At 51.9% G+C, this 20,676-nt stretch overlaps 1 protein-coding gene across 1 annotated transcript in view; it reads right to left on the bottom strand.

The window, feature by feature from the left end:
• The window catches only part of NRXN2 (neurexin 2), a 114,792-nt gene that overhangs the window by 88,774 nt on the left and 5,342 nt on the right, over positions 1-20,676 (bottom strand). The window contains exons 2-4 of the mRNA XM_004383769.2: positions 9,804-9,821; positions 4,034-4,063; positions 1,654-1,725 (exon numbers count right to left, since the gene is read on the bottom strand). Of these exons, the coding sequence (XP_004383826.1) occupies positions 1,654-1,725; positions 4,034-4,063; positions 9,804-9,821 (120 nt within the window). The remainder of the gene's footprint in view (positions 1-1,653; positions 1,726-4,033; positions 4,064-9,803; positions 9,822-20,676) is intronic.

Raw genomic sequence — 20,676 nt, 5'->3', positions numbered from 1 at the left:
TTTACTTCCCACAACTGGGGAGTCTGATGCCCCACAAGTGTCCCCAGTCAAGCTGAGTGTGGCCTGAGTCATTGTGGTCCTGGGTTTCTAAGTACCCTGAGGAACAGAGCAGCTGCCTTCTTTCCAGGCCCAGCTGAAAGCCCTCCTCTGGGAACCAGCTCCGGCCCCATAGCCCCTCCCTCCTCTCCACCACTACAGCCGTCTGTTCTACTCATTTGGCACTTACTGCCTGGTAACATCTTGTACTGCTCCCTAGAGAGGAAGTGTGATGTGAGAAAGAAGACCTGGGTGCTAGTGCTGGCTCTACCACCAGCTTCGTGACCTTGGCCAGGATGCAATATCTCTGAGGCCCGGCTTTCTCCTCTGGAAAAAGGAGCTAGTCGTGGGCCTACCTCACAGATTGTTGTGGGCATCTAGAAAGCAAACAGACAGGGTACTGTTCCACAAATAAACAGCTCTTTTATTGGTACCTAACTTTCTGTGTGTGTGAGGCCTCTCCTTCCAGATCAACAAATAAATCAACCCCTCAGAATCAAGTCTGCATCTTTCATGCACCTCTCTGCCTACCTGTACCACGCTTGATTGCCGTGATTCGTTAAGACATCCGTGAGTCCCTGGAGAAGAGATACCGTTCACCTATGCGAAATAAATATCCTGAGCGCACACCCACACCTGTGGCAGGCTCTGTGCAAAGCACTGGGGATGTACAAAGGAGAGTGGCCAATCCCCGGCCTCAGGGGCTCTGCCTAGCGGGGGAGGCGAGCAGGTAAAGTGACAGTTATGACACAGTGTGGCGAGTGGCAGGACAGCAGTGTAGACAGAGTGCAGAGGGAAGGTCGGGGAGTGTCTCGGTGTGGACAGCCCGGCTGCTTTTTCGAGAGTCAGCTGAAAGAGACACCAAGTCGTTGCAGGAGGGGGCAGGGCCTGGCGGAAATCCAGGCAGACAGAACAGCCTGTAAAGAAGAATGGAGATGGGACTTGGACAGCCCCAGCGCTTGGCACCCAACTGGAGTTCCTTGGGTGGCTATTAAACTGGCCGTAAACTTCTTAGGAAAGAGGTTCTCTTAAGAGAGGCAGCCTGGCTACGGAAGATGGAACTTGAAACCTAGAACCCTGAGATGGGCTAAAAGGCCACGGGGCCAGTCTCCATTCCCTCATATGTAAAATGAGGGTGATGATCTCCATCCACAGAGGCTGTAAAGGTTAATTTAGGTGCAACGTGTGATGTGTGATCCGTACGCATCATAAATGCCCACAGCTCCAACTGGAATCCCCCTGGGCTAGGCACCTACTGGGCTTCCAGAATTTGACGATTAAAGGAGGCTACCCTGCTGCCCAGTTGCTCTACCGAGAAAACAGATACCTTCTAGGATGGGTCTGAGCCACTCCCACAGAAAAAGGCATTTCTGGGTTCTAGAAAGAGCCCATCGGGACAACGGAGCTCTGGGAAAGAAATGGAGGTCTGGGGCCCTTCACACCAGGGCTGGGAATGGGGCCCTCAGAATGGCACTGGGGGTGCAAGCCCCTCAGCTCCCATGGTCCTAGGAAGGGATGCAACGGGATACACCTTGTTGACTCAGTTTCCCCCAGGAAGTGCAGTTAGCCTGCAGGTTCCTGAGGGCTGGGCTCTCTGGGGACCATGGGGTCACTGACCTTTTGTCGGCTGGTGCACCTCGCCGGCTCCTCCTCTCCCGGCCCCCCCCTCGGAGAACAGTAAGGACCCTACTGGAGAAGCAGAATTGGGGAGTCAGGCACAGGGGCTACCCAGCCAGTCCCACCCCAGCCGTGAGGTGATGGAGGGTCCTCTCCAGGGCGGAGGTTCTGTTTGGAAGTAGAGGAGAGAAGGGGCTTTGTGGGGAACTCACTTGCCCTTGGAACCTCTGGGGAAGGACCCAGGTGATAAGCCAAGGAGCATCTGCCCCACGGACCCCATCAGACTCACAGCCACTGACCCCCAGCCTTTGCCCAGGGATGGGCGGACTGGGGCAGCAGAGCAGGGGCCTTCACTCTGGTTCAGGAGCCCCTTCTGCCCTGCAACAGGCACAGCCCAGCCCCAGGCCTGGAGGCCCCTGAGCTCCATTTCCAATTTCACTCCCTTCTCCTGGCCTCGGCCTCCTCCATGGTGCCCATTCTCCTCCCCTTTGCATCTTTGCTCACCACGCCGCCTGCTGCAGGGTCAGAGTTCATGCTCTTCAACTTGCTCAACAGCCTGCATAGGCACCCTTCCTCCAAACAGCTCACACCCCAAACCCCTCTCCTCCTCTCATGTCCCCTCGGCTCACACTCTTGGTTACGCTTGTTCATTTACTACTCTGAGTGCTCTATGTCCCCTCTGCCCACCATGCCCCCAGTCAGACAAGGGACCACGGGCTTCCCAGGTGCCAGGGCCATGGTTTCTGTGTGTTCTTCCTCCCTCTGTGTGCCTGGAGAAGGGCTGGACACCTCAAGGGGCTCCTGATGGGCTGGCGTCATCACGTCTACAGGGAAGTCCTTTCTCAGGAATTATTTCCCATTCCCGCTCACTGCCACCCAGCTCATCAACACCCGTGCCTCCTCTCCAAAGCCCTCAGAGCCAACTCTCTCACCCCCACAGGCACACGTAATGTCTGGGTTCCAGGCAGGCTTGAACTCTCCACCTGCCCGTCACTGAACTCGTACAATTTGGCCGGGCTCCTGGGCACCATACCTACTGCCAGACTCCACGGGATGGCGTTGGGAGGAGGGGGACACAGGAAGGGAGTAAAAAGTCCCTATCTGGGCTCTTACTCCAACCCCAATCCCAAACCCCCAGAACTAAACTTAGAATAAGCTATGGAATTTTCCAGTGGAAGGGCTTTCTGGGATCCTTTGGGCCTTCATCCACGACAAAGGACAGCCCCCAGCTAGCATCCCCAGAGCCGGGCACTGAGAGGCAAGAGGGATGTGAGTGAACCAATCAGGGCCTCTACAGCTGACTCCCCACTTAGGACTTCCTCTTTCCCCACATTTCTTGCCATAATTGGATCTCCCTGCAAGAATCCCAGACCCCAACCTCCCCAGATCTAAATCCATCCCGAATTTCAAACCTGTGTAAGTGTCTCCCCATAGGCCACCCCCACAAGCTGTCTAGTCTTGTCCTGCAGATCTCCCTTGCCTGCAGGCCAAGGACCCCAGCCTGTCCCTTTGTAAGACGCCAACAGAGGACTGAGCTGGGCCGGGAAGGGATACCTTAGGGTGTGGAAGGCCAAACACGTGAGCTCGGAAGCGATCAGAGGACAGGGGTCACAGGAGGACTCCTGGTTGGCTTCACACCAGGACTTTTAAGGACGAGTGGAAGGGAGGTTAACATCAGGTGCCTAGTCCCAATCGTAGCCCCGATAAGCAACTGTGCAATCACTGTCAAGTCCTCTCATCTCTCTTCTCCCCAGTGTTCTCATCTGTCAAATGGGCTTATGAGACGCTCACGAGATACAAAGTGAAGGGAAGGCATTCGGGGGGACAGCTGTGGAAGGGAGGCGCCCTACACCTCCACTCTCCCTCCTTGCCCCCATTAGGGGTAGCGGGCACCCGGCAGAGCAGGGGCTGGGGGGATGGGGCTGCCTAAATTCCTTTCTCCAGCCCATGCTTTTCTCCTTTCACTGGGGTTCATAGAAAAGAAAGAATGATCAGAATGAGTGGAAGGAAATAAAACACGACCACGAAGAAGAAAAAAAAAAAAGGCAAGAAATGCTACCAGGAAAACGCAAAAATGTGACGGGAGACAACGGCAGAGTTCAAACATCTGTTGATGTCAGAAACCAAGGTGAGATGAGGGTGCATGGGGTGGCTCAGGGAAGGAGAGGAGAGGGGGAGCACAGACAAGGCACGCCCCCCACCCTGCCCCAGCACCCCCAAAGTAAAATAAAGAAATGGCAGGGGAAGCGGGTGGGGAGGGAAGGAAGGAGGCGAGACGGGTGGAGGAGGGGCAAGGCGAAGGGGAAAAGAACAGAAAATCCAGGCGGAGGTTGGGGGCAATCCAATCCAGTCCAAACCAAACCAAAACTTCAAACCATACCTTCGCTGTTTAACGTCAGGTGAGCCGGACCTTGGAAAAGGGCAAGGAGAGAAAGAAAGAAAGAAGAAAAAATAAAGAAAAGGGGAAAGAAAACACGAGTCATCAAAATCAGCCAGAGAGAAGGGAGAAAAAAGCTTTTGCTGCCACAATTTAAAAACCCTTTTTAACTTGTGACAGACATCGGGGTAAAGCCCCCAGCCCGGAAGCTGAGGAGAGGGGCCCGATGCCGATGCCGAGACAGAGGGTGGAGGGCAAGAGAGGGGAGAGAGAGAAAGAGAGATCGGGGGCACCAGAGAGAGGGAGGGGGACAGGCAGAGCCAGAGGGGGGCTGGGCAGGAGTCACTGCGGGGTCGGGGGAGAGGAGATTTTGGTTTCTTTTTTTGCTTCTTGCCGGAAAAAAAAAAAGGAAAAGGAGGAGAAGCATGAGGCGGGGAGGATTGCTTTTTCCTTTTTCTTTTTTTCTTTTTTTTTTTCTTCCGGGAGGCGGAGAGAAAAAAAAAACGGTCAACGAGAAAAACGATTCAGATGGAGGAGAAAATAAAACACGACACAAAAATCAAAAGGTACCTGGAGAGAGAGAGAGTGTCCTGTTAGCGTGGGATTGAGTGGACAAGGAGACCTCCAACGCCCCACGCCCACTCCCGTGACCCCTACGACCCTGGCAGAAAAGGGGGTGGGGGAGCGGGTGTGGGGAACCTGGGCCTAAAAGGAATCCCCCACCCAAGGAGGGTTTGGAAAGACATCTGTCCAGTTCTAACCCTCCCAGCTATCCCCTCCCACAACCTCTGTATGGACAGTAGGGACCCTGCAGCCCTGAGCTAGTTAGAGAGGAAGCCGTATGAGAATGCAGACTCTTGACAAACACTGGAGCAAAGATGCTGTTGCTGGCTGCCGTCGAGTCAGCCCCCGACTCACGGCGACCCCATGAGGAATGGAAAAAAACACTGCCCGGTCCTATGCCATCCCCATGATCGTTGTGGATCAGACCACTGTTATACATAGTGTTTTCACTGGTTTTTGGAAGTAGATTGCCAGGCCTTTCTTCCTAATCTGTCTTAGCCTGGAAGCTTCGCTGAAACCTGGTCAGCATCATAGCAACAAGCAAGCCTCTGCTGACAGATGGGTGGTGGCTACACATGAGGTGCATTGGCTGGGAATCGAACCTGAGTCTCCTGCATGGAAGCCAAGAATTTTACCCGTGACCCACCAATGCCCCACGGAGCAAAGACAGGGGCTTGGATTCTCCCAAAAGGAAGACTGGAGACTAGGGTCAGAGCTCCCAGACAGCAAGGGCCAAAGAAGACCTTGGGCCAGAGGCCCCGTTCTCTGAGAGGTCAAAACTCCTGGCTCATGAATTATTCTACTGCCCCCCATTCTCTGGCCAGGACCTCCCTGAGATGACCCAAAAGCTGAATTTCAAAAACAGAAAAGAGCAGCCCTATATCCAAAGTGAAGGTGAGACCAGGCTGGGATTATCATCCAGGATGATCAGGGCCTTGAGAGAGCCTTGTCAGCCCTAACACAGGGCCCCCTTCAGTCTTAGTGGAAGGCACCTGGCCTGCTGAGCCAGTACTCCCGCCCCCAAAGGGGACCAGCCAAGTAACACTCTCTCCCAGAGGCTGAAGCACCAGGCCCCACAGCTAAGCTGAGACCCCAAGGGTCTCCTGAGACCACCAGCCCTATGCCCACCCCAACCTTACCCCTGTGGCGTCTGGCCAAAAGGCTGAGGAAGGGAATAGCCCTACGGTGCCACTGTGGCCCTTGGAAATGATCCCAGTTGCTGTGGCAAGCAGATGGCGGCCCTAGGGAAAACTGGGGCCAGGACGAAAGTATCAAGGTTCAAGAGCTACAAGTGGCTCTGGGAGGAAGCTGAGGGCCAGAATGCCTGGGTTACAGGAGGAAGAGCAGCTAGAAGCCAGGAACGGCATGGCTGGGGCCAAAGGCCTGGATCCTGTGGAAGATGTGGACAGATGGCTCAGGTGGCCCTCGTCTCCTCCGCTCTTTGGGATAGCGCTGCTTTCTCCCACCTCTGGGTCTGAGGATGCTTAAGGGGAGGAGGCCACAGCTGCTCAGGGCAGCCTGAAGACAGACCAGCTCTTGAGAAGACACAAGCTTTATCCACAGAACAGGTGAGGGACCCAGGCATTTGGACTGAGTCTTACTCCTTGCATAGAACGCCACCTGCCCCAGGCTCTTTCCCCAAAAACTCCCAGCATCTTCTTCCAGACCTCCTAAATCCAGGACCAGACTCCAGCCCTCAGCCCACATCCACTCCACCTACCAGAAACAGGCTTGCGCTCAGGCTCCATCCTTGGGAAGTCAGGCCTTTGCCCCACCCGGGACCCAGATGCTGGTGCCCCGTGAACCCACCCTGTCCCTACTCAGGCCTGTGCTGCCGCTGGGGGAGAGACACTCCCGCCCCTCCCAGACCCTTCCACTGCCCAGCTCCAAGCAGCCTCATTAGCATGCTGTAGTCTCCCTGTCACCACGGCAACCAGCTGCTCAGCTCCCTCAGGCATGACGGCACCAGCCATCTTGGTGAAGGGGAGCCAGTTCCCTTTCCTGTCTACCCATGGCTCAGCCTCGGCCTGGCCTGGGGGTCCACTCCAGAAAGCCTATCTCCCCACCCCAGTCTGAGATTTCTGCTCCCTCCTCCTGCCCCCAAGCCCCACGTGGGTGTTCTCCCCAGGCCCACCTGTGGCATCAGCCCCTCGGCCCACCACCACAAGAAGTGAGTGGCAGTGATGGAGGGCAGCACCAAGGGTCCTTTCCTAAGGCATTTTATCTGGTTGCTTCTGGGGCTCCTCTCCCTGCCACAGAGGCTAGGCAGACAAAGGAGGCAGGGAAACTGGGGTCCCCAGAAGGAGGTGGGCTCAGCAGGGGGCTGGGAACAGGATGTCTGGGTCCCTGGGAGAAAGCTAGCCTGAGGCACAGTGTGGAGGGATGGGAAAAGAACTGGGCAGCCAGAAAAAGAGGACAGGGGTGGGGGGACAGGTCTGGGGGTGAGGGTGGCAGAGGATGCGGTAGAGACCTGAAAGGGGGACTTCATGTCCAGAGCATAGAAAAGCCCCAGCCCGCCCCCATTAACCACCACCTGCCACACTCACTTTTCCCTGAGTCGCAGAGAGGACCAGCATCTAAACAGAAAGAGGCTTATGGGGGACAAGACTGAGGGACACGCAGACATGTCGCAGGGAGACACACACACTCACACTCACACAAGCTCTCATACCTGTACTCACGCACACTCACACAGGCTCTCCTACAGACACAAGCTCTCACACATGCACTCACACACACTCACACAAGCTCTCACACTCATACAAATTCTCATACATGCACTCACACTCACAAACTCTCACACGCACACACAAGCTCCCACACACACAAGCTCACACAAGCTCTCACACACACTCACACATACTCACAAGCTCTCACACACACACTCACAAGCTCACACACACACTCACAAGCTCTCACACACACTCACACACATAAAGCTCTCACACATGCACTCACACATATTCACAAGCTCTCACACACACTCACACAAGCTCCCACACATGCACTCACACACACACACACACACAGCCTCAGATACACACCCCTGCACAGCCACTGGCACACACACACCCAGCACCACATCTAAACCAGCAGACCACCACGCCGCCCCAAAGAAATGGCTAGGTGGGGGCCACCGGTCTCACTCCCCACTTCTCCCCAATGCCCAGCTTCCCTTCTTGTCCCTTCTGGTCTACAGGCTTGGAAAAGAACTATCCCTTTTCTCTCCCCTCCGGGTCTCCTGGTCACTGCGCCCCTCCCCCCACGGCCCTCCTGCCCTCCCCCTCTCAGTCTCCCCCCACCACCTCCTCGTCTTCCATCCCTGCTTCTCTCCCTTCTGCCCTCCCTCTGCTTCCGTCCTTCCTCTCCCCACCCCTTTACTCACCCCCTCCTCACTCCATCTCTCTGCGCCCTTCTGCTCCCCCCAAACCTCTCTCCCCTCCACCCTTTCTCCCCTCTCTCTTCCTCCACCTCTGCCTTTGTTCCGGAGAAGACATGACATCAAGAGCAAGTAAAAGTCACATCAGCACTCAATCTTATCTCCAGCCCTCAGAAGGCTGCGTCCACCCAGACGCAGACTCTCCCCCGTCTCTCTCTCTCTCACATACACGCACACACGGCGGTAGACACCGATACACAGAGAAGCAAACACAGATGCAGACACACACAAAGCCACAGACGGACACTCCCACGGAGGCACACAGAGGTGGGGCCGCACCAGAGCAGACACAGAAGCGTCATAAGCGGCACATCCACGCACACACACACACACACAAAGCTTCATCACACATATACAAGCACGGATCTGCAGACGTGCACAGAGACACATGGATACACAACATCATATGAATGCGTGTGTAGGCAGACACAGACACGTACAAACACACATGGGGGCACCCAGGGAGAGAGACTAGCCACCCTGTGGACCCCGTGGACAACTGCAGGGAAAAACAGACTCGTGTCCCCACTCAGGCCAAGGCCCCTCCCCTTCTTTCTTTTCCGGGGACCTCTGTCTCCTCGGTACTCTCCACCCCTCCCATGTCAGGGGCAGGGGTGGCAAGCCAGGCCTGGAGCTCTGAGCCTAGGCCTTGCCTGGGTCCCTCCCACTCCCGCTTTTCCAGAAGAGACGAGGGGGCAGGTTTGGCGACTGAGGTCCCATCTCGCATTCTCCTTGTGCCTTCTCCTGGTGGCCATGGGAGCTCTCCTCAGCCCAGCCTGGAAGCCTCAGTAGAGCAGGCCTGAGCCATCCCACCTGCTCTAAGTCCCCACCAGGAGAAGGAAAAGCAGCAGATATACAGTCACAGCTAGAGGAAAAGGGTCAGAGACGGACAGAAACCCAGAGAGGACCTGGGGAAGGACTGAGACAAAGCAAGAGGTTCAGGGTCAAGCCCCAGAGAAAGAGACGTAAAGACAGAAAGCGGAGAGAAAAGGCAAATGGAACAGAAGACAGGGAATGAGCAGATGAAGAGACCCCAGAGAGAAGCGTGTTCCCCACTCCTACCCCTGAGCCTCGGGCTGAGGAAGGAGCAGACCACCCCTAACTCTGGCACGCCGGGGCAGGGACAGGACCTGCCGCAAGTGCCCGTTAGAGCAGAGAAGCAGGGGAGTCCCTGGTGCCAAGGTGCGCCCCACCCACATCCCCTGACCCAGCGATGGGCCCCGCCCTCCACCTGCACTCTTGGTGGCACCCTGCCCACCTGCGCCCCGCAGCAGACCCCAGACCTCCTGCACCCAGACCCCAGAGCAGATTGTACCCAACCCAGGTATCTGGGGTGGCAGCTCCGCCACCCACCACCCACCTCCCCTCCCCGGCAGCGTCGCCTGTCTGAGCCTTCTACGCTGGGCTGGGCAGAATGCTGTCGACCCGCTCACTCTGGGCACTTGAGAATCCACCCCACTGCCCACCTCTTCCCTAACGTCCCCTCTCCCTTTCCCTCAGGGAAGAAGGAAGGCCAACGGCAGACTGGAGCTACAGACACGAGCGTCAGCGCCTGCCCTTGGCCTAGCAGTTCATCCCTTGAAAAACCCGGAAATAGGAAATGGGCATGAGGTGGGGCCCAGGTAACCGAGACAGGAAATCCAGACATCCTTCCCCGAGGGGCCCCGAACGGGGGCAGGGAGGGGGCGCTTGGGTGGCCAACAGCACCCCCTCACACAGGACCCCCACGGCGAAAGGTCAGCTACCCCAGTGACCCAGAACGTCACTCACCTTCCATGGGGTGCTCCTCTGCAGACCAGCGCAGTTCAGAGAAGGGGGGAGGCAGAGAGAGAGAAAAGAGCAGGGCTGTTAGCAAGGGTGCCAAGGACAAGGGTCCCGAGGAGAGTGATGGGTTCAAGGTCCCCAAGCCCACCCTAGGCCCTGACACAAGACACCTGGCAGGCCTGGGTCTCAGGGCAAAGCTCCGTCTTTGCTGGGGATGAGACGGAGAGACAGCTACTCCTAGTCAGAGGCTCACCCTTGGAGTCAGACCGTCTGGGAGGGCTGCAAGGCCCTGGACACACATCACACCAACCCTCGTGTGACATTTTGGGAAACTGAGGCCCAGGGGAGGGGACGGAGCGCCCAAGGTCAGAGGGAGAATCAGGGCAGGGCCAGGACCGGCTGCCAGGCAGGCTCCTCCGCCTGCATTCTATGGCGTTTAGAGACAGATGGGGACACGCTCACACCAGTAACTGTCTCACAGGCACGCTCACCCTCAGTGACACACCGACTCACACAGGCACTCAGTGATCCACTGACGGGCATCACCTCTCACGCTGAAGCCTCTGCACACGAGGACCCCCCACCCCCACCCCCACCCGCCCAGCGGAGAAGAGTCGTCGGGACGCAGAGCGCACTAAGTTGGTCATCAGAAAACACAGGTCAGCGGCAAAGGGCTGTGTGACCTCCGTCCCAGTCGCTTACCGTCTCTGAGCCCCAGTCCCTTCTCTGTGAAAAGGAGAGGGGTGGATTACATCTGAGCCCCCTCTGGCTCCGGGTTTGAGATTCTAGGATAAGTGCCTTCTTAACAGCTGTGTGAGGCAAAGGGTCCCCAGGCTGGCGGACCAATCAGTGCCGGGACAGGCGAGACTGGACCTATCCCTAGGACACGTCGCACCCTTTGGGCAGTCATGCCTCACCTATTAGGGGGCTGCCTGGGCCTGGTCTGGGTGCTCACCAAATGGATCAAGAGAGACAACTAAAGGAGGAGGGTGAGCAGTTCCTTCAACTAAGCTCCTCAAGCCGGCTGCGCTCTGCTCAGTTGTTTAAAAGAACCAAGGCTCCCTCAACTCCAAACAACATTTCCAACAGGCCCACCTACTGGGAGCCCTTAGAACAAGCGATAGGCAGGAAGAGAGAAACAGCACAACATACAAAGCCAGCAGGGAAACACACACACACAGATGCAGGCCCAGGACACAGACACACACGCACACAGACACACACAGACACACATGCACACACTCTGCCTCCTCCCACCGCCAACCCCACTGCACGTTGTTTGCTCTGAGGGGAGGCAGCTATACGGCAAAACAAACACTGTCATTTATCATACCTTATACCACCCCCGTGATACACACACACACACCACACAGGCTGAATGCAAACTTTAATGCCTGCGCAGTGATCTAATACATAATACTCGAAGCATACACCCACCACCACCACCCTGCCCTCCCTCCAGGGACTAAAGACACAATGTGCACAGCGCGTGTGTGTACGTGCGTACGTACGTGTGTGTGTGTGTGTGTGTGTGTGTGTGTGTGTGTGTGTAGCCCTGGTGGTGCAGTGGTTAAGAGCTTAGCTGCTAATCAAGAGGTCAGCAGTTCGAATCCACCAGCTGCTCCTTGGAAACCCTATGGGGCGGTTCTACTCTGGCTTAAAGGGTCACCCTGAGTTGGAATCGACTCAACGGCAACTGGAATTTTTCTTTTATATATGTATATATCTCAGAAACCAAACCCGTTGCCATTGAGTTGGAATGGACTTGATGACGACTGGGTTTATATATATATATATACACACATAAATCAAAAACCAAACCCGTTGCCATCGAGCCAATTCCGACTGATAGCGACCCCATTGTATTAGAGAACTCCACTCCATAGGGTTTTCAATGGCTGATTTTTCCAAAGTAGATCGCCAGGCCTTTCTTCCAAGGCACTTCTGGGTGGACTCAAACCTCCAGCCTTTCAGTTAGCAGCCATGTGCACCACCCAGGGACTCCTTTCTGTATATATGTACATATTTACCCTATTTCCTAAACCTACACAAACCTTTCTCGGTCTACGTAATTTACCAACACACTTTTACACAGCCCAGAACTTCTCTTCCCAACAAGTGCATTCCCAAGAAGCTGTGTATACAACAATTTTATTAAATAAACAGCATCGCATTACATCTTCAGGGGAGCTGGCGAGTTAAAGAGGCCCTGGGGAAAGTCCTTTGTGAAGCGAAGACTCTGTGTCTGGATTCCTTGGGTCCCAGTGTGCTGAGGCCCTGGTCAGTCAGCACGATCATCTCCCCAGTACCTGGGCACACAAGGAGGCCAGTGTTTTTTTAGATAATCCAACCTGGCAGATATTTTAAAAATTATTTCCACCTGCCAGAGACGTGCACCTTGCTAGGCTTAGCATGGTCAAACAGCCAAGCTCATTTTGCTCCCTGCCTAAGTAGTCTTCCCTGTCCTGGCTCCTTCCGCCACTGCTCTGTCTTTCTGCTGATTCACCTACAGCCCTCACCTGGTAGGACGGGCCCCTCCAGGCTCGGTCCTTGCCCTCTCCACCCCTCTCTCTTCTACCCACTTGCCTCGGTGGCAGCGAGAGCTCACTTTTGTGGCGAAGGGACTCCCAAGCGTGTATGTGCAGCCCTGACCTCTTCCCTGAGTGCCAATCCTACATCCCCAACCATCCGCTCAGCAGTTACCGGACAGCTCTCTGACACCGAAACTCCACCACCAAAACCCTGCTTGTCATCCCCACCCACAGCCAAGTGCCCCATTGCCCTGCGTTTAGCAAAGGCACTGCTTTCAACAAGCACTCACCGAGCACCCACTAAGTGCCCTACACTCTGCCAGCTTCCAGAGATTCCATTCATTTAACCATGTACGAGGCACCGTCCCGACCTTTAGCACGTGTGTCATCGCATGTCAGCCTCACAGCAGCCCCAGTGAGATTGGTGGCACTATCCATCTCCTTTGTACAAAAAGGTTACTTGCCCAGGAGCACAAAATCATCTTTGCCTTGGTCCACTGCAGTCCTAGGTCATCCCAGTCTACACACTCACCCCTCACACCTGGTTTACCGCAAGAGCCTCCTCCTGTTGGTCTCTGCCTGTCTCCAGCCCAGCGCTCTTCACACAGGTACCAGATAGCAAAAAAAAAAAAAAGTTGCTGTCCAGTCAATTCTGACTCATGGTGAGCGCATGTGTTGCAAAGTAGGGTTTTCAAGGCTGTGACCTTTTGAAAGCAAAGAGCCAGGCCTTTCTTCCAGGGTGCTTCTGGGTAGATTCAAACCCCCAACCTTTTGGTAAGTAGCTGAGCGCTTAACCATTTGCACCACCCAGGTACCAGACAGATGTACTAAATATTGCTACAATCATCACACACACCCGTGCATGCACACACACACACACACACACACACACACACACACACACACGGTCAGAACTTTTCAGTGACTCTGGTACAACCTTTCTCCTATGCTCCTGATCTTTATAACCATCTGCCTTCTGAGTAGCTCAACCTGAGTGTCTTGTGGGCATCTTACCCTCAGTATGTCCAACATGGACCTCAAAATCCTTCCCCCCCCCCCCCCCCGACCACTGAGTCTCTAATAAGTTTCCCTGGTAAATAACATTTCACAGGTGTTGTCACAATTTGTTGGTGGAGGAATTAAGTGTGTCTCTGTGTAACTCTAGTGGGAGAGGACTCTGGAAGCTTGCGCCTGGTTTTCTCTGGACTTCTCCCCTTGTATCTTTTGCCTTTGCTAATTTTGCTTTGTATCCTTTCTCTGTAATGAATTACAGCCATGAATACGACTGAAAAAAAAACCTTTCCCCCAGAGCGATGAATAAGTGGAGCCACAGGGCATTTTTAGGGCAGTGAAACTACTCTGCATGATACTGTAATGGTGGACATGCGACATTATGCATTTGTCGAAACCCATAGGACTGCACAACGCAAACAGTGAACCCAGATGTAAACTATAGATTTTAGTTAATAATAATGTATCAATACTGGCTCATCAGTTGTAACAAATATACCACACCCATGCAAGATGTTAATAACAGGAAACAGTGTGCAGTGGGGAGAGGAGGTATATGGGAACTCTCTGTACTTTCTGCACAATTTCTCTGTAAACTTAAAACTGCACTAAGAAATAAAATCTATTTTTAAAATGTATTTTGGTTAATTTTTTTAAAAAGCCCTTCCCTCCAAATTCTCTCCTCCTGTCAGCACTCCCTAAATAGATTTAAACCAGAAAACCAGTTGATGCCGAGTTGATTCCAACTCATGGTGACCCCATATGTGCAGAGTAGAACTGCACTCCATAGGGTTTTCAAGGCTATGACCTCTCAGAAGCAGATTGCCAGGCCTTTCTTCTGAGGCACCTCCAGAAGAACCACCAAACTTTTGATTAGTAGTTGAGTGTTTAACCATTTGCACCACCTAGGGACTCCCCCTAATCAGGTTGTTGCTGTTATTAGGTGCTCTTGAGTCAATTTAGACTCGTAGTGAGCCTATGTGACAGAGTAGAACTTCCCTATAGGGTTTGAGAGGCTGTAATCTTTATGGAAGCAGATTGCCAGGTCTTTTTCCCGTAGAGCTGCTAGGTCGGTCGAACCAACAACCCTTCAGTTAGCAGCCAAGCACTTAAATGTTGTGCCACCAGGCCTCCTTATAATCAGGTTCCAAAACCAAACCTGTTGCCATCAAGTTGATTCTGACTCAAAGCAACCCTACAGGACAGAGTAGAAGTGCCCCACAGGGTTTCCAAGGAGTGGCTGACGGAGTTGAACTGCTGATCTTTTGGTTGGCAGCCAAGCTCTTAACCACTGTGCTGCCAGGGCTCCTTCACAGAAATCCTCTCTTTTCATGCCAGTTGCCAGGTCCAATCAGTTCCACCTCCTAAAACCCTAAAAACTAAATTCAACTCCTAGAAACCATTTTATCCCTCCCTCCCACCCGCACTGCCCCTAGCCCAGGCATTAATGTTCACTCCCCAGAATATTAATAAGCCCTGACCTGATCTCTCCCTGCAGCCGGCCTTTTCACCCTGCAATTCCTATTCCACGCACCACCAAGTGATCCAACCCAGCTGAAAACTTTTCAAGGCTTCCCACTGCCTGCAGGATAAAGGCCAATCTTCCCAGGAAACATCTACTTGATACGTGGCCATGCTTCCCTCCAATCTCCTTTCCTGCAACAACCCAGGCTCTAGCCACGCCAACCTTTTCCCCATTTCCCTAATACTTCATGTTTTTGCACATGCTGTCCGTCTGCTTGAAATGCCCTTCCCCGTCCCCACAACTCTTACCCTCGGGTGCCTGAGACAGTCGAATCTTCCTTTAAGACCCAGGTCAATATACCTCCGTCTGTGTTCTGAACCAGCCTCCCAAGCAGAGCTAATCATCCTTTTTTTGTGCCAGCTCTAGAGATGTACATTCTATTATTACTTCACTTAGCAAATCTATATTGCAATTTTGTTTACATGTCTGCCTCCTGACTGGACAGTGAGATATCCAAGAGCAAGGACAATGCCTCATTCATCTCTCCATATCCCTCTGGCTTGCACAGTTCCTGGCTCAAAAAAAAGGTATCCATAGTTTTGTTGAGCGAATAATAAAATAACACTTCTCATGTACTGAGCACTTAAAAGTGTGCCCGACTCTTTCCATGAATTGTTTCATTGATGCACCACCATTACCTGGCGAGTGGAGATCATCATAACTCCCTTTTAGGGATGATGAAACCGAGGCTCAGAAAATGGAAGTAACTTGTCCAAGGTCACACTGCTGGTGAGGAACAGAGTTGAAATTTGAACCCAGATCTGTCTGGCTTTAAAACTTCTAATGGGCTACATTCTTGGCCTGGAAGTCAAGACTTCCAGAAGCTTACTTTAAGCTTTTATCACCCACAAAGCTGCAATCATTCTGGTCTTCTCACCATCTCCTGACACAGCCAACTCACATCTTTGTTCAGGGTCTTCTTCTGGCAGGAAAATCCTTCCCTTTCCTTTCCCCCACTACAAACTGCACTCATCCATCCCTCAAGATCTAGCCAACTCCCACCTCCCCCTCGAAGCCTCCCTGACCACTAGGATTAACAACAGTAGTAGCATTTATTGATCACTTAGAATAGCACCTTGAAAGGGCCACATAAGCCAGAGACTTCATCAACCTGAGACCAGAAGAACTAGATGGTGCCCGGCTACCACCAATGACCACCCTGACAGGGAACACAACAGACAGTCCCGGATGGAGCAGGAAAAGGTGCAGAACTCAAATTCTAGTAAGAAGACCAGACTTAAAAGTCTGACTGAGACTGGAGGAACCCTGGAAGGCTTGGCCCCTGGATTCTCTATCAGCCCGGAACTAAAACAATTTCCGAGGCCAACTCTTCAGACAGGGATTGGACTGGATTGTGGGACATAAAGTGATACTCGTGAGGAGTGTGCCTCTCAGCTCAAGTAGATACAAGACTAAACGGGCAGCTTCTGTCTGGAGGTGAGATGGGAAGGCAGAGAGGATTAGGAGCTGGTTGAATGAACATGGGAAATCAGAGATGGAAAGGAGGACTGTGCTGTCCACAGCATAGAGAGAGCAATTAGGGTCACATAACAATAAATGTGTAAATTTTTGTATGGGAAAAAATCAAAAAGTAAAAAAAAAAAAAAAGAATAGTGCCCGACCCACTGTAAACAATGTCTATATGCTACGTCATTTAGTCCTTACAATATTCTTACGTCCATTTTACAGAGCAGGACATTGAGGAACAATGTGGGTAGGTAAACTGGCCAAGTTCGCACAGCCAGCAGGTAGCAAAGCCAGGACTGAAACCCAGACAGCCTATGCTCTTAACCATTACATCATACGATGCTTTACTTAGGAGTGTCTGTCTCATCTCTGGGCTCTGAAAGCAGCTGCGCCCTGAGTCCTTCTCTTGAGCAGCTCACCGCATTCGGCCTGGAGTCATTCACAACAGCAAAAACCGTGAGCACCACAGGGACCGAACGTTAGAGCTGCAAAGCGACCACCTCGTGTACTGCCCTCTTTGCTGAACTTTCACATGGCTAGATAGGTCTTGATGGTCCCACCAGAGGGCAGAGACTGTGTCATAGACGGCGTTATCTTGCCTACCATGAGCTCAGGATTCCAACCAATTCATTATCAAGGACAGTGATAAAGACCAGAACAAAAGAAGAGGGGAAAAAAGGCTTTGAAGCAGCCAAAACAGACATCATAACACCTGTGCATTAAAACCTGCTGTTTTTGACTTAACGGTCTGACTGAGACTGGAGGAACCCCAGAAAGCATGGCTTCTGGACTCTCTGTCAACCTGGAACTAAAACCATTCCCAAAGCCAACTCTTCAGACAAAGATTAGACTAGACTATGGGACGTAAAACAATACTTGTGAAGAGTGTGCTTCTTAGCTCAAATAGATACAGGAGACTAAATGGGCAGCTCCTGTCCGGGGGCGAGATGAGAAGGCAGAGAGGGTCAGGAGCTGGCTGAATGGACACAGGAAATCCAGGGTAGAAAGGAGGAGTGTGCTGTCACAGTATAGGGAGAGCAATTAGAGTCACATAACAATGTTTGTATAAATTTTTGTATGAGAGATTAACTTGAATTGTAAACTTTCACTTAAAGTACAACAATAAAGTTTAAAAAAAAAACTGGTTTTCTCATAGGACAGCCTCTCAGGCCCTACCCTCACTCGTATGCCATATTACTAACTGTCGAGTTGACTCCGACTCATGGCAACCCCATGTGTGTCAGAGTAGAATTGTGCTCCGTGGGTTTCTCAATGGCTGGTTTTTAAGTAGATTGCCAGGCCTTTCTTCTGAGGCACCTCTATGTGGAGTCAAACCTCCAACCTTTCAGTTAGCGGCCAAATGCATTAACTGTTTGCAGCACCAAGGGACAACCTAACTCTTAGGGACACACAATCCTAACATGCTTGGGAATGCTGATTTCTAAGTTCTCTCTCACACGCGTGCGCACATACACACACACACACACACACACACACACACACACACACACACACACAGAAACAGCAGTCAGAATCGGGAGATGGGTTGTTACCCAACAAATCCTCCAAAGGGCAGATGGAAAAACTGCAGTTAGCTAATATGGGAACACAAAAGCACCACCAAAACCAAACCAAACTCGTTGCTGTCGAGTTGATTCCGACTCATAGCAACCCTATAGGCCAGAGTAGAATTGCCCCACAGGGTTTCCAAGGAGCAGCTGGTGGATTCAAACTGCTGACCTTTTGGTTAGCAGCCTAGCTCTTAACCACTGCGCCACCAGGGCTCCTCAAAACCACCACAGTCCGGGATAACTTCATGCAGGGACAAACCTCAGTGAAGCAACCACTGCGTGACAGTCTAGTGTGATACCCGAGGGGAATCCCGGCTACTCTGACTCATGAAGAAAAGGTTAAATCACATTCCAGATAAGATGGTTAGGAGGCAGAGACGAATGTAACATATTTTAGAAAGATTGTCATCTGAAATGTGTTAAATTTTGGTGAGTTTTGTGTTTTAATGGGATCATCCCCGCTATCCAGAGTGAGTTTTTCTCCCAGAGGGCTCCAGAAGACTGAGATTTTACTAATTTACTTCCATTGCCCTCTCTCAGTGCTGGGACAACTGACCGACAAATACAGGAACACCTTTCTCAAATACTGGCCTAAGGGCTCTAGGAATTTGGGGTGGCTACTGGTTTCTAATGAAGCAATGTCCCTAACTCACCCCAATAAACCATCCACAGGCATCAATGGGCGCTGCTGAGCACTCCTTTGTGAAGACAGCAGGGAGAGGGAGGAGACAACAGGCTCTCTGGAGCCAACTCAAGGCTCAGATCCCAGCTCTACCTGCAGCTGTGACTTACATGTCTGAGCCTCGGTTTCATCCTCTGTAAAATGGAAACAATGACACCATGCAGTGATCATGAGGATTACATGAGACAAAACATTCAAAACCAAAAATCAAACACTCATTTAATTCTTGCAACAAGACTATGAGATAACCAGGTGCCTTCCAGTCAATTCTAACTCATGGTGACCCCATGTGTGTCAGAGTAGAGCTGTGCTCCACAGGGTTTTCAATGGCTGGTTCTTCCAAAGTAGTTTGCTGGGCCTTTCTTCCAAGGAGCCTCTGGGTAGACTTGAACCTCCAATCTTTCAATTAGCAACTGCTCTGTTTGCACCACTCAGGGACCAAAACATCCAAGGCACCAAGCAAATGCTCAGTAGCTGCTAGTCCCCTCTCTCCACCCTTGACTGCAGGATCTCAATTTTTTGTTGTTGTATCTCCAAACGCCTCCTTCCCCGTGTCTGCGGCTGCTCCTCTTCCTCCTCCTCCTCCCAACTGTATGCTCCTCTGAAGTCTTGTGGTCATTTCTCTTCACCTTCTCCCTTGGTCACCTCACCTAGTCCCAGAGTTTCAAATACTATCTCTCCATGCACGTGGCTCCCAGGTCTCCATCTGCCTTCAATGCAAAGCTGTGGCCTCACATTTCCAACTGCCTGGACATCTCTGTCTGGGAATTCACAGGGGCACAACTCAACACATGCATTCTTTGTTCCCCCAAACCTGCCCCCCTCCCAATTTCCCTCCTTCCTTTAACCCCTCCACCATCCTTCCAGTCTTGAAACCTCATCATCTCTGACTCCTCTCTTCTCCATCCACATCCAAAAGGCAGTGTCCTACACTTTCTGTCATAGCAGTGGCTCTCAACCTCCTCTGCCACCACCCTCCCTCCCCATCCCCCTAGTCAACCAAGGTTCGGGGCCTCAATATCTCTTTCCTGGACTATTGTAACAGTCTTCCAATGGACTTCTCCCCCACTTAACTCTGCCCCCTGTAGTCCATTTTACACATCACTCCCAGCTTCCTAAATATAGTTCTCTGATTACTCATATACCTGCTCAAATATTTTTTCGTGGCTCCCTTTGCCAATATTCTGTACACAGTCAGCATCCAATAAATGTTAATTGAGTGATTTAAGTCAAATCTTCCAGACCTGGCCTCAGTCTGTTTCTCCCATTCTATTCCCTACCTCCACTATTGTCCCTATACTCCTCATCGCCCCTCTACAAATATGACTTACCTTTATTTTCACCCTGTCTTTATTTTTACCAGTCCCTTTTTGTGGAATGACCTCTCCCAAACCCAGGAAACTAATCAATTTTCAAGGTCAATCTTAAACAGTATGACTTTTATGAACCCATTGCTGTTCCCCCCAACTTGTAAACTCTCACCTTCCTTGGAACCCCAGTAATACTTTGCTGGTAATGTTGTTGTTGCTAACGGCCATTGAGTCGCCCCCTGACTCATGGCAAACCCATGCACAATGAATCTAAATGCTGCCTGGTCCTGCACCATCCCCCAAATCAGTTGCAAATCAGACCACTGTGATCCATAGGGTTTTCATGGGCAGATTTTTGAAAGTAGATTGCCAGGCCTTTCTTCCTAATCTGTCTTAGTCTGAAAACTCCTCTGAAGCCTATTCAGCATCATAGCAACATGCAAGCCTCCACTGACAGATGAGTGGTGGCTGTGCATGAGGTGTACTGGCCAGGATGCTTGTAATAATAACCAACATTTACTTACTGCTTAGTATGTACCAGACACTCATTTAATTCTTTTTCTTTTTTTTTAATTTTACTTTGTTTTTTAATTGTACTTCAGGTGAAGGCTTACAGAACAAATAGTTTCTCGTGAAACAGTAGTACACACGTTGTTTTATGACATTAGTTAACAACCCCACAACATATCAACCCTCTAACTTCTCAACCATTTTTTTTTGGTGAAAATACACACAGCCAAAGATACACCATTTCAAAAATTTCTACATGCACAGTTCAGTGA

This window comes from Trichechus manatus, unplaced genomic scaffold (assembly GCF_000243295.1).
Source record: "Trichechus manatus latirostris isolate Lorelei unplaced genomic scaffold, TriManLat1.0 scaffold00113, whole genome shotgun sequence".
NCBI lineage: Eukaryota > Metazoa > Chordata > Mammalia > Sirenia > Trichechidae > Trichechus > Trichechus manatus.
The sequence above is the reverse complement of the archived record's forward strand: the minus strand, read 5'-3'. Positions and strand labels throughout refer to the sequence as shown.